This window comes from Chelonoidis abingdonii, chromosome 1 (genome assembly GCF_003597395.2).
Source record: "Chelonoidis abingdonii isolate Lonesome George chromosome 1, CheloAbing_2.0, whole genome shotgun sequence".
Classification (NCBI taxonomy): domain Eukaryota; kingdom Metazoa; phylum Chordata; order Testudines; family Testudinidae; genus Chelonoidis; species Chelonoidis abingdonii.
Window position 1 is genome coordinate 52,972,753 of NC_133769.1, and position 14,399 is coordinate 52,987,151.

At 39.1% G+C, this 14,399-nt stretch overlaps 1 protein-coding gene across 2 annotated transcripts in view; it reads left to right on the top strand.

Moving 5' to 3' along the window:
• SAMTOR (S-adenosylmethionine sensor upstream of mTORC1) overlaps nucleotides 1-14,399 on the top strand; it is a 65,143-nt gene that overhangs the window by 20,495 nt on the left and 30,249 nt on the right. For both annotated transcript variants that reach the window (XM_032770840.2, XM_032770841.2), the window contains exons 2-3: nucleotides 1,589-1,730; nucleotides 9,721-9,894. In XM_032770840.2, coding sequence (XP_032626731.2) covers nucleotides 1,589-1,730; nucleotides 9,721-9,894 — 316 coding nt within the window. The remainder of the gene's footprint in view (nucleotides 1-1,588; nucleotides 1,731-9,720; nucleotides 9,895-14,399) is intronic.

The window sequence follows — 14,399 nt, forward strand, 5'->3', positions numbered from 1 at the left end:
AGAATCACCCGCGACACTGTTTTTACACCATCATGCATTGGAATCTCAACCCAGAATTCCAGTGGGCGGGGGCGACTGCGGGAACTATGGGATAGCTACGGGATAGCTACCGACAGTGCAACACTCCGGAAATCGACGCTAGCCTCGGTACGTGGACGCACACCGCCGAATTAATGTGCTTAGTGTGGCCGTGTGCACTCAGCTTTAAACAATCTGTTTTACAAAACCGGTTTATGTAAAATCGGACTAATCCTGTAGTGTAGACATACCCTCTGTCTCCCAATGTCTGTTCAGTCCTATGCTGGTGCTGCATGAAACACCTTTTCCAAGGAAACCCAGCTGGGGAACAGAGTGCTCCTGTGTCTCATCCTACTCAGGCATGCTCCCAGGCTGATGTCTGTGCAACTGCTGGTGTCTTTTATTGCCAACTACACATTTTAACACACACACCTCTTAATTCAGTGCTTTTGGGAACTAATGAGAATGAAAGGTGCCATATTTATGCTTTCAAGTGTTCTGATCAGCCAGCCAACTTACTAATGGGGCAGAGTGACTCTTCTGCTGTGTACTAGTCATAAAGCAGACAGACAAATCTGTGCTAGAGCTTTTTTTTGTTTGCCCTGTTTCCCCAGGGCTGGTCTACACTACGGGGGAAAATCGATCTTAGATACGCAACTTCAGCTGAAGTCGAATATCTAAGATCGGATTACTCACCCATCCTCACCGCGCGGGATCAATGTCCGCGGCTCCCCCTGTCGATTCTGCAACTCCGTTGGGGTTGGTGGAGTTCAGGAATCGATATAAGCGTGCTCGGGGATCGATATATCGCGTCTAGATGAGACACGATATATCGATCCCCGAACAATCGATTGTAACCTGCCGATACGGCGGGTAGTGTAGACATAGCCCCAGTCTCTGTTTCCCCAGTCTCTGTTGGATTTAAATTGTATGTGGTTTGCTTCTTGGCCTTACGGCATGAATACCATCTTAGATGAGAGAATGCAAATGCCTGATTGGAAGTACGCCTTACTCTGTTGATATCTGCATTTTGTGACTTCTGAAACTTTTTCAAGTAAAGGAAATAGGCTTAATATCCCTGAACCACACTTGGACAGGCAGTCTGACTAAACAAGGAGCTAAGCTGCTTCCCTTAGATTTCTCAGTTATGCAAGTTAGCAAATTTTTGTATACCTACTCCTACTGCAATCAGAGGTCAAATGGGGGAGGAAGAGCAATGGTAATGCTTTGCCTGCTCATGACATCAAAATAAATTGCTATTTAAGGTAGATTATGCAGTTTTTCATAATCATCCCTCTTCTTGTTGGCTTTGATTAGCAGTAAATAGCTAAGCATGTTGACATGTAAGTTGTCATAAGTAGATTTAATATGTTAACACTTGATATGAATGGGAGCAATTTTGTTGCTGTTTTTAGGATGCCTTTAGACTTAAGGAGATACCACTGCATCAATTTATGCTTGGCTCACACTTTAAAGATTGTGAAGAAGACATTTAGACTAGATGCTGCTTTCTGGTGTCAAACATTAAACGTGTATATTATGCTCACACTCTGTTTTTGTTTTTGTGTAGTGGGCGACTTTGACAAGATCTGGCGTGAACACTGTGAGGATGAGGAAACTCTTTGTGAATATGCTGTGGCAATGAAAAACCTTGCAGATAATCACTGGACAAAATCTTGTGAAGGGGAAGGTCGAATTGAATGGTGTAGCAGGTAAATCTTTGTATCGTTTAACAAAATAGGATTCTAAACTCAGTCTCAAACTGGCAATCTGAGTCTTCAGTGCAGAGCATATTCTTACCTTCTGTTCTTATCTCTGTTCTTATCTCTAACACTCATGTTTTATTGTGTGGTTATTTTTAAGTAAGCATCAGATTTCCCATTGTTCTATCTTACTATTCTTAGAATTTTAGGATGTGATGATCTGAATTTTGATTTTAAATCCAGATTAAAGCATTCCCAACTAGCATTAGTGAAACTTTGTGTTGAAACAGTTAGCAGTGAAACTTGTTATAAAGAACATGATTAGTACTTGGTTCTAAATCTAGACTCCTCAAATTGAGGTAATCATAAAACTGGAAAGGACCTCGAGAGGTCATCTAGTCCAGTCCCCTGCACTCAAGGCAGGACTAAGTTTATCTAGACCATCTCTCAAGTGTTTGTCCAACCTGTTCTTAAAAATCCCCAGTGATGGAGATTCCACAACCTCCCTAGGCAATTTATTCCAGTGCTTATCCACTCTGACAGTTCGGAAGTGTTTTCATGTCCAACCTAAACCACCCTTGCTGCTATTTAAGCCTATTGCTTCTTGTCCTATCCTCAGAGGTTAAGAACAACAAATTTTCTCCCTCCTCCTTGTAACAACCTTCTATGTACTTGAAAACTTCTAACATGTCCCTTCTCGGTCTTCTCTCCTCCAGACTAAACAAACCCAATTTTTTCAATCTTCCCTCATAGGTCATGTTTTATAGATCTTTAATCGTTTTTGTTGCTCTTCTCTGGACTTTCTCCAATTTGTCCACATATTTCCTGAAATGTGGCACCCAGAACTGGACGCAATATTCCAGCTGAGGCCTAATGAGCGCAGAGTAGAGCGGAAGAATTACTTCTCGTGTCTTGCTTACAATACTCCTGCTAATACGTCCCAGAATTATGTTTGCTTTTTTTTTTTTTTGCCACAGCATTACACTATTGACTCATTTAGCTTATTGTTTTGATACGATCTCCCACAGTATTCTTGCCAGCAAGTTAAAGTAGTATGGATTGGATGAATGGACTATAAGGTGAATAGAAAGCTGGCTAGATTTTTGGGCTCAACAAGCAGTGATCAATGGCTCAAAGTCTCGTTGGCAGCCAGTATCAAGCGGAGTGCTCCAGGGGTTGGTCCTGGGGCCAGTTTTGTTCAACATATTAATCTGGATGATGGGATGAATTGCACTCTCAGCAAGTTTGTAGATGACACTAAGGTGGATAGATACTCTGGAAGGTAAGGATAAGGTCCAGAGTGACCTAGACAAATTGGAGGATTGGGCTAAAAGAAATCTGATGAGGTTCAACTAGGACAAGTGCAGAGTCCTGCACTTGGGAAGGAAGAATCCCAGGCACCGCTACAGGGTGGGGACCGATTGGCAAAGTGGCAGTTCTGCAGAAAAGGACCTGGGGATTACAGTGGATGAGAAGCTGGATATGAGTCAGCAGTGTGCCCTTCTTGCCAAGAAGGCCAAGGGTATATTGCTCTGTATTAGTAGGATCATTGCCAGCAGATCGAGAGAAGTGATTATTCCCCTCTGTTCGGAACTGGTGAGGCCACACCTGGATGGAGTATTATGTCCAGTTTTGGTCCCCCCCACTACAGAAGGGATGTGGACAAATTGGAGAGAGTCCAGCAGAGGGCAATGAAAATGATTAGGGGGCTGCTGCACATGACTTATGAGGAGAGGCTGAGGATAACTGGGGTTATTTTTGTCTGCAGAAGAGAAGAATGAGGGGATATTTGATAGCAGCCTTCAACTACCTGAAGGGAGGTCCAAAGAGGATGGAGCTAGGCTGTGGCAGTGACAGTGGTAGCAGATGACGGAAGAAGCAGCAATGGTCTCAAGTTGCAGTGGGGGAGGTCTAGGTTGGATATTAGGAAACACTATTTCACTATATGTGTGGTGAAGCACTGGAATGGGTTACCTATGGAGGTGGTGGAATCCCCATCCTTAGGGGGTTTTCAAGGACCATCTAGAAAAAGCCCTGGCTGGGATGATTTAGTTGGTGTTGGTCCTGCTTTGAACAGGGGATTGGACTAGATGACCTCCTGAGGTCTCTCCCAACCCTAATATTCTATGATCCACTCTGATCCCCAGATCCCTTTCCGCAATACTCCTTCCCAGGCAGTCATTTCCCATTTTATATGTGTGCAACTGATTGATTGTTCCTTTCAAAGTGAAGTACTTAGCATTTGTCCTTATTGTATTTCATCCTATCTACTTCACACCATTTCTCCAGAACATTTTGAATTTTAATCCTATCCTCCAAAGCACTTGCAACCCGTCCCAGCTTGGTATCGTTCACAAACTTTCTAGGTGTACTCTCTATGCCATTATTAAATCACTGAAGATATTGAACAGAACTGGCCCACGCGCTCCACTCATTATGCCCTTCCACAATGAGTGTGAACTACTGATAACTACTCTCTGGGAATGGTTTTCCAACCAGTTATGCACCCACCTTATAGTAGCTCCATCTAGGCTGTATTTCCCTAGTTTGTTTATGAGAAGGTCTTGCGAGACAGTATAAAAAGCCTTACTAAAGTCAAGATATACCCCATCTACTGCTTTCCCCTCTATCTACAAGGCTTGTTACCCCGTCAAAGACAGCTATCAAGTTGGTTTGATGTAATTTGTTCTTGACAAATCCATGCTGACTGTTATTTATCACCTTATTATCTTCTAGGTGTTTGCAAATTGACTGCTCCGTTATCTTTCTGGGTACAGAAGTTAAACTGGTCTGTAGTTTCCTGGGTTGTTTTTATTTCCCTTTTTATAGATGGGCACTAGATTTGCCCTTTTCCAGTCTTCTGGAGTATCTCCCATCAACCACGACTTTTCAAAGATAATTGCTAATGGCTCAGATATCTCCTTAGTCAGCTCCTTCGGTAGCCTTTCATCAGGCCCTGGAGATCTGAAGACATCTAACTTGTCTAAGCAAGTTAGATGTTTCCCTATTTTAGACTCTGATCCTACCTCATTTTCACCGGCATTCACTATGTTAGACGTCCAATCGCCACCAACCTTCTTGGTGAAAACCGAAATGAAGTCATTAAGCATCTCTGCCATTTCCGCATTTTCTGTTGTTCTCCCCCCCACTTCCCCTTATTGAGTAATGAACTTACTCTGTCCTTGGTCTTCCTCTTGCTTCTAATGTATTTGTAGAATGTTTTCTTATTTCCTTTTGTGTCCCTAGCTAGTTTAGTCTTGTTTTGTGTTTTGGCTTTTGAAATTTTGTCCCTACATACTTGTGTTTATTTGTTTATATTCTTCTTTTGTAATTTGACCGAGTTTCCACTTTTTGTAGGACTCTTTTGAATTTTAGATCATTGAAGATCTCCTGGTTAAGCCAGGGTGGTCTCTTGCCATACTTCCTATCTTTCCTGTGCAGTGGGATAGTTTGCTCTTGAGCCCTTAATAATGTCTCTTTGAAAAACTGCCAACAGTCTTCCTTTGTTTTTCCCCTTAGACTTGCTTCCCATGGAATTTTACCTACCAACTCTGAGTTTGGTGGTCTGCCTTCTTGAAATCCATTGTCTTTCAAATTCTCAACCAGTTCCTCCCTATTTGCCAAAATCAAATCTACAACAGCCTCCCCCCACAGTAGCTTTCTCTACCTTCTGAAATAAAATATTGTATCCAATACATTCTAAGAACTTGTTGGATAATCTGTGCCCTGCTGTTTTCCCAACAGATGTCTGGGGGTAGTTTAAGTCCTCCATCACCACCAGCTCCTGTGATTTGGATGATTTTGTTAGTTTGTTTTAAAAAAAAAAAAAAAAAAAAAAAGCCTCATCCACTTCTTCCTGGTTTGGTGGTAAATAGTAGACCCCTGCCGTGACCTCACCCTTTACCCCTTTTATCCTTACCCAGAGACTTTCAACCCATCTCTTATTTCTGTCTCAACCTCAGTCCAAGTGTATACATTTTTAATGTATAAGGCAAAACCTCCTCCCTTATAACTTCATGACAGTAATACACTCTTATGAAATAATTCATAATGTTTTATTTGCAGAGGACTTTTAAAAGTTGGTTGCTTGCTGCTTTTTATAGCTGTACTAATTTTTTAATACAGATCTTTGCTATGTAAGAGTCACATGTTCCAGTGACTTCCCATTGGCTTTGTAAGCATATCAAGTTTTGCACCTGGATTTAATTAAAGATGTAGAGTATAAAAATCTATCCCTGTGTTACTTCTCATACCCAGTGTTCTGTATATAAAGTTTCTCTTGCAGAAATGACTTTCCTTTTGTCAGGGAGACAAGGTGAATGAGGTACTATCTTTTAGTGGACCAACTTCTGTTGATGAGAGAGAGAAAAGCTTTTGAGCTACACAGAACTCTTCCTCAGGTCTGGGAAAGGTACTCCCTTTTCTCTGTCTACATAATCCCAAATGTCAAACAATATATAGCAGTGCTATTTCAGGGTGTGCTGCCCTTTGGGGTTTAGGCCCCAGCTCTGATCTGTGGCCAAATCAGTTGACCAGAGGATCACCATAGGCACCACTTTTGGACTGCCATCACAGAAGAGGGGCTGCCTTTCTCTCAGTGAAAGGGAACAGAAAATACCAGGAAATTTTCCCATAGTAAGTCTCCTGAATACAGACAATATTAGGTGTGGGGCAAACCAAGCAATGGCATGAACAAAGGAAGGAATCTGTGTGCAAAGTTTCTGTGACCCAGGGACAGAGGGGGGACTAAGCCTTGAAGGCTAAAAGAGAGATTATTTGTGGAACCCTGCTGACCGGGAAAAGGAACTGCTTTGCCTTGGAAGGGGCAAGCAGATTTAGTGAACTTCTGTGGTTTCCTGAAACAAAATCCCAAGAAAAGGATCTTAATTTGAATGTGGTGTATGTGCATTCTTTGGAAATTCAGGGGACAAACTGATGCCTAGAAGGCCAGATGATAGAGTAGATTGATCCTCTGACAGGTGTCAACTTCTTAGTAAATAGAGCTGAGAAAATACTTTGCAATTCCTCACTTCATCTCTAGATGCTTGGAGTTCTCAAGCTTTTGTTCTATGTATCACTGATGATCTGCAGAGAGGTGATGGGTCACATGGTGCTGGCCCTTCTTTGTGTCCTGCTGCTTAACTGAATGAAAATACAGTTTTTAAAAAAATAAATACTTTGATTACATAGAAAAATTAATTGTAGTTGGTACAATTATGTGATCATAAGTTTTTCCTCTTCAGAAGAGGAACACTGAAAATGTAGGAGAGCCCCTTCAGTAAGCCTTATTTTGAGGACAGGATGGCTTTTGGAGGCAGATCTTAGGCATCTGTAATGAGGAAAGAGATTTTACTCAGAAGCTAGAAGAAACTTGTATAGCTACTCTACCTTCATTTTATCTTCTCCATGCAATCTTTTCTAACCAAATACCTGAGAAAGCAACTGTCTGCAAATTATGTAGAGGGCTAGCCTACATAGCACAGTATAGTCATTAGAGAAACCATCTATACTCTTCTTTGGTATTAAGAGTCACAGTTATGCAGATTATTTTTTAAACTCTTTCTGCTGCCTAGTTGGGGAGTCTGAAAAATATTTTGAGATTAATTCATAAACTAGATCCTATGTATCAGAGGGGTAGCCGTGTTAGTCTGATCTGTAAAAGCAGCAAAGAATCCTATGGTACCTTATAGACTAACAGACGTTTTGGAGCATGAGCTTTCGTGGGTGAATACCCACTTCGTCGGATGCATGTCATTCTATGTGTGTCTTCATTTTTGATTATATAATGTTTTTATTGCTTAATTGAAATATTTCTTCATGGTTTGTAAAAATTGAATATATGGTGATCAAAACTGACCATTTGCAGCTTAAAATAAGGAGACTGCCTCACCCTGTATATGTGATTGTTTCAGGGAATACCTGGGAACCCTTTAGTTATAGGATTGATACAAGGTTTGTCTGCTGAATTCCAGAATTATTTCTGGACCCCATGACCTTAGAGTGCTATTGCAATAAGCTTGAACAATAAATTAATCATATACCCTGCCTGTGCTTTCCTCAAACTCTATTTCTTGTCTTCCCACTTCCCTTTTGTATTTAAGACTAGAGCTTTGTAATATAAAGGGAAGCAGAAAGACACATTTTGGAAAATAACTCCAAATCAAACGTCATGTCTCCACATAGAGGTTTTGGTGGTCATAGCAAAATTCTCCTTGTGTAATAGTATCTACTGGCAAAAGTGTGCTTCAGCTGGTATAGCTATTCTGGTTCTGCAAGCAAAATACGTTATGGCAAAAGCACTCTTTTTACTGGTATAACTGCATCTACACTAGGGCTTTTGCTAGCATTAGTGTGGTTCTAAAATTTAGTTAGATTCTTTCAAGAAGGGAGGGGTGAAGTGGGCCCTAAATTAGATGCAAATGGAATTCCATGTTGTCTTGTTCGTCTTTTTTTTTTTTTTTTTTCCCCAAATGCCAGTCTGGATTTTCTCTCACTTGTAAGGTGGTGATCAGCAGAACTATCTAAAAATTCTTCTATCGTAACAAAATTTTATAAATTGCTTTTCTAATGCTTGAACAGAATCAGAACATTGAACTTGTAGTAACTGATAGAATTGTCTCAAGATCTCTGTTCTAGTGCAGACCTTGGAATCCTCAATGGGAGAAACTGCTCCCAGAGATGTTCTTCCAAAACATCTCTAACATCTGTCTCAGTTCAGAATCTGTTTTAAACATTATAACTGTCTAAGAACCTGAAATTAGATCCCTATATCAAAACCAATATCTCTCTCAGTAAGAAGAGATGCAAAGCCTCTGATCTATAGAAAAACAGATTGAAGATTTTTTTCAACTTCAAGTTTCACATGATATAAACAAAATAAAAAGGCAGCTAAACATTTACAATGTTTTAAAACAAGATTCCTAGTATAAACAAGGCCTTATATTCTCATATATGCTGAGACAGTTCCAGCCTTTCTAGTCTTAAACTGGGAGCCTACAATGACCCATGAAGCAGTCGACAATAGCAAAACTATATAATAAGGGGAAAAGCTCTGTAATCCAAAGGTGAACCTTCTGTGCTCTGGTTGATATTACTAATATATGCTTATAAACAGTTGCATTCTTGCCCTCCATGGTTCTAGAGTGAGACTGGAGTGGCTTTCAAGGCTGGGCTTGATGCTTATAATTAAGTCTTCTGTGCTTTCTGTCTAGCTTACCTACACCAGTCCTTATGACTGGGTTATATTCCTCCTTTCCAAGAAGTGTCTTACAAGTATTTGCTAACCCTCCCCATTTCTGGAAACTACAGAGCTAGTATGTAAGTGGGGGAGAAGGTTGAATATACTTCTAATTGTAGCTCTGATAAGGGTATTTTCGCTAGGTCCACATTCCCTCTCCTTGAAAGTTAGGATCTATTTATGTATAGGTAATATGGAACTTATCCAAAAGGGGAAAAAAAATCCATATACCTCATTTTAACTTAGTCCAGCTTTTTGACTACTGCCTCTGGATCAAACATCTGGAAGCAATTAAGTCACTTTTCATTTCATTTGTGATCTGTATGGACAATAAATGTCCAAAGAAGTGAGGATAATTGCCTTCTGAAAACTACTGGAAACAATGCATTCTACAGATAACATTGTGGGTTTTCGTCTTTTTGAATATGTATTCCAGCTTGAATATGGGACTTTGTTATGAAACTCCAGTTATTAAGTGTTTGTATCCTTTATTAAATTCCATTTAAAACTGTGTTTTCCTTCATTCTCAGTTTGTCATGCTGCTGCTGAGCTCAAATTAATATAGGTAAACCCCAATAATACTTATTTTTACAAAAAAGTCTTGATCCTCTCAAGGCTTGATATAATCTGTTTTTAATAATAAACAATTTAACTGCAAGTTTTAGATAACATGTAGACTCAAAGTACCTATAGTTATAAGTATTGCTAAACCTCATTACCATTGGTCTGCTGAAATATTGCTTTGGATATTTTCTTTTTTAGTGTGTGCCGAGAATATTTTCAAAATGGCGGAAAGAGAAAAGCTCTTGAAAAAGATGAGAAAAGAGCAGATGTTGCATCTAAGACCACTTCAGCCTTAAATGTTCTCCAGACTCCTAAAATTGAAGAACCCTTACCCAACTTCAGCTTTACAAATCATGAAACTATATCAGAGGAGTAAGTTGTAACTTTTTGCTCTAGTAAAAAAGTTTGCAAAAGAGAACTTTTTCCCAATCTTATAATTCTGACTTCTGTGAAATTGCATTGCCCTAATGTATTTCCAATGCAACTTTTTATAGTTTTTAAAAAAGCAAAAAGAGTTTTAAAAAAAAAAAAAGTATATATTAATATGCTTCATGAAAATTTGTGTTATCACATTTTTTGAAAGCTAATGTTACAAAAATAGTGGTCTAGAACTTATTCTGAAATTGACAATAGTCTTTTTTAATGAAAAAACTCCCATAACAACCACTTGTGGAACAATTCTGTCTTGTTAGTGTTCTTGGTGTGCAATTTATACTACAATTTGTGTTTCGACAAAGGGAACATTTAAGAGGAAAGTGCATCAGTGGGAAACTATTGTATTCAGCATTTTTGAAACTCAGTCCACTTTGCCTAAATATGGATTGGGTGCATATGACTACACTCTTAACACCGCCCCGCCCCGCCCCCCCCCAAAAAACACACAAAAAACCATGGGCAAAGTCATTTGACGTTACCTACGTACTTCCAAATGACTTCTTGAAGCCTAACTTTTGAACTTCTTCGTTTTCTGATGGATGATTTTTTTTAAAGTACATAATTAACAGATGCACTACTCTTCTAAGGTATTTTTCCCTCAAGATTCTGACTTGTTTTCAACTTTAACTTTTGTACCTTTTACTATAGTTTAAAATTTCTGCCACCTTATTATAATGGGAAGAGATTCATACTGTACAACAAATATAATAGAGTAATGAGACTACATAAATATATACTCATTAAATTTTAATATGCTTTTAAAAATAATATTAATTTATGCTCTTAAATTCATGGATCAACTCTTATGACTGCTTAGCTGCCACAGAATTTTGTTAGTTTCAGGAGCGTTTCTAGATCTTGCTTCTGTACCATATCTCCTGTGAACAAGTTGTATGTATTATTCATTAGGGAAACGAAGGGCACGTTGTAATGTTGTTAATGAATATCTTATGTCCACATCGGTCAGTATCTTTGTGCCTTTAACTCCGTTAGAATAACTTGTAAATGCTGTAAGTGTCCCTGTACAAAGTGGTTAGAATCAAAACAGAAAATTTGTTCTCTAATACTATTTTGTATTACAGAGATGCACAATATCCACTACATAATTGAGGCTGCAACCTGAGTTCCCTTCAGAACCTGATTTCTCTCCGCTTCTTTCCTCCTCCCCCAAAAATCAAACTAAAAATTATTCTCTTCAAAATTTTATTGACTCTGTTGGAGTTACACTTGCTCATCAGTAGAAGCTCAGTTAGTCGAGGGGTTAATAAATTATAGCATATAAACTGAATAGATGTTCACCTAACTTAAAAAAAGAAAAATCAAGTAGAAATTAATCATGGTTCATCTTATTTATCTATTAATTTCAGTGAACAGGGCCAATGATTAGACACTTCACAGTAATATTGGCAAGTGATTTTGGGGGCGGGGGGGGTGAACAAGTTAACTGTTGACTATCAGCTCCAGAAACAGAGCTAGGAAGCAGGAGGACTTCATCTCCAATTTTTCTGCATAGGTTTTGATATGGAAGAGGTGTGCCCCAGTATGCCCTGTTAATACACCTTTACTCTGCCAACCCCACAGTTGCTGAAATGTACAAGCTCTTCACCTCCTTTTACAACCCATTCACTCTCACCCAGAGGATTCCATCTAACATTATTAAAGGATAACAAGGAAAAAAATGCCCATGCAATACTCCTTTTGCGGTGGCTTGTGACGAACTTATCCTTAGTTATGTTTAAGGCTACGGTTTAGTCACTGGTATTTTTAGTAAAAGTCATGGACTGGGCTGGGGGAAAGCCAACAGGTGCGGAGGAGCACATGGTTCGGACAGAGACATCCATTAAAAGAGGATCTACTAATGGGGATTGTCTGTCCTAGTAAGGAGGAGAGTATGGAAGATGATAAAATAGGTAGGAACTGATGAGAAACAGTAAAATGAAAAAATGTCTCATTCAATTACATCATTTAATGAAGACACTAAAAAATGACAAGTTTTTAAAGTGCTTGTATACTAATGCTAGAAGTCTAAATAATAAGATGGGTGAACTAGTGCCTCATATTAAATGAGGATATTGATATAATAGGCATCACAGAAACTTGGGGCAATGAGGATAATCAATGGGACACAGTAATACCAGAAAGACACAACAGGGCATGCTGGTGGGGGAATGGCACTATATGCGAAAGAAAGCGTAGAATCAAATTAAGTCAAAAATCTTAAATGAACCCAACTATACCATAGAATCTCTATGGATAGTAATTCCATGCTCGAATAAGAATATAGCAGTAGGAATATATTACTAACCACCTGACCAGGATGGTGATAGTGACTGTGAAATGCTCAGGGAGATTAGAGAGGCTATAAAAATAAAAAAAAATAAAAAAAAACTCTCTCAATGATAGTGGGGGATTCCAGCTAGCTCCATGTTGACTGGTATGTATCACCTCAGAATGGGATACCGAGATAAAAAAATTTCTTGACACCTTACGTGACTGCTTCTTGGAGTAATTATACCTGGAACCCACAAGAGGAGAGGCAATTTTTGATTTAGTTCTAAGTGGAGCACAGGATCTGATCCAAGAGGTGAATATAACTGGACCGCTTGGTAATAGTGACCATAATATAATTAAATTTAACATCCCTGTGATGGAGAAAACACCACAGCGGCCCAACACTGTAGCATTTAATTTCAAAAAAGAGGACTACGCAAAAATGAGGAGGTTAGTTAAACAGAAATTAAGTTACAGCACCAAAGTAAAATACCTGCAAGCTGCATGGAATCTTTTTAAAGACACCATAGTAGAGGCTCAACTTAAATGTATACCCCAAATTAAAAAAACATAGAGAATCAAAAAAACCACCAGAGCTAAACAAGAAAGTAAAAGAAGCAGTGAGGCAAAAAGGCATCCTTTAAAAAGTGGAAGTTAAATCTTAGTGAGGAAAATAAAAAGGAGCATATAAACTGGCAAATGAAGTGTAAAAATATAATTAGGAAGGCCAAAAAAGAATTTGAAGAACAGCTAGCAAAAGACTCAAAAAGTAATAGCAAAAAAATTAAGTACATCAGAAGCAGGAAGCCTGCTAAACAACCAGCGAGGCCACTGGATGATCAAGATGTTAAAGGAGCACTCATGGATAAGGCCATTGAGGAGAAACTCAGTGAATTCTTTGCACTGGTCTTCACGGTTGAGGACGTGAGGGAGATTCCCAAATCTGAGCCATTCCTTTTAGGTGACACATCTGAGGAACTGTCCCAAATTGAGGTCATTAAAGGAGGTTTTGGAAAAATTGATAAACTAAACAGTAATAAGTCACCAGGACCAGATGGTATTCACCCAAGAGTTCTGAAGGAACTGAAATGTGAAATGCAGGGTTATTAACTGTAGTCTGTAACCTGTCTTTTAAATCAGCTTCTGTACCAAATGACTGGAGGATAGCTAATGTGACACCAATCTTTTAAAAGGGCTCCAGAGGTGACTCTGGCAATTACAGGCCAGTAAGCCTGACTTCAGTATTGGGTAAACTGCCAATTTTCTTCTTTACTATAGTATCAGAGGGGTAGCCGTGTTAGTCTGGATCTGTAAAAGCAGCAGAGTCTTGTGGCACCTTATAGACTAACAGATGTATTGGAGCATGAGCTTTCGAGAGTGAATACTTCGTCATTACTATAGTTTCAACCAGACACATAGATGAACATAATTTTGTTCTGGAATAGTCAACATTTTTTTTGTAAAAGGAAATCATGCCTCACCAATCTACTAGAATTCTTTGAAGGGGGTCAACAAGCATGTGGACAAGGGGGATTCAGTGGATATAGTGCATTTAGATTTTCAGAAAGCGTTTGACAAGGTCCCTCACCAAAGGCTATTAAGCAAAGTAAGCAGTAATGGGATAAGAAGGAAGGTCCTCTCATGGAGTGGTGGTTGGTTAAAAGATGGAAAACCAAAGGTAGGAATAAATAGTCAGTTTTCAGAATGGAGCGAGGTAAATAGTGGTGTCCCCCAGGAGTCTGTACTGAATCCAGTCCTATTCAATGTATTCATAAATGATCTGGAAAAAGGAATAAATAGGGAGGTGGAAAAGTCTGCAGGTGATAAAAAAACTACTCAAGATAGTGTCCCAGGCAGACTGTGAAGAGCTACAAAAGGATCTCACAAAACTGGGTAACTGGGCAACAAAATGGCAGATTAAATTCAGTGTTGATAAATACAAAGTAATGCACGTTGGAAAACGTAATCCCAGCTATTAATGATGGGGTCTAAATTAGCTGTTACTAGTTAAGAAAGAGAAGTTGGAGTCATTATGGCAAGTTCTCTGAAAACATCCACTCAATGTGCAGGGGCAGTCAAAAAAGCAAACAATGTTGGGAATCATTGAGAAAGGGATGGATAATAAGACAAAATATCATATAGCCTCTGTATAAATCCAGGGTACACCCACA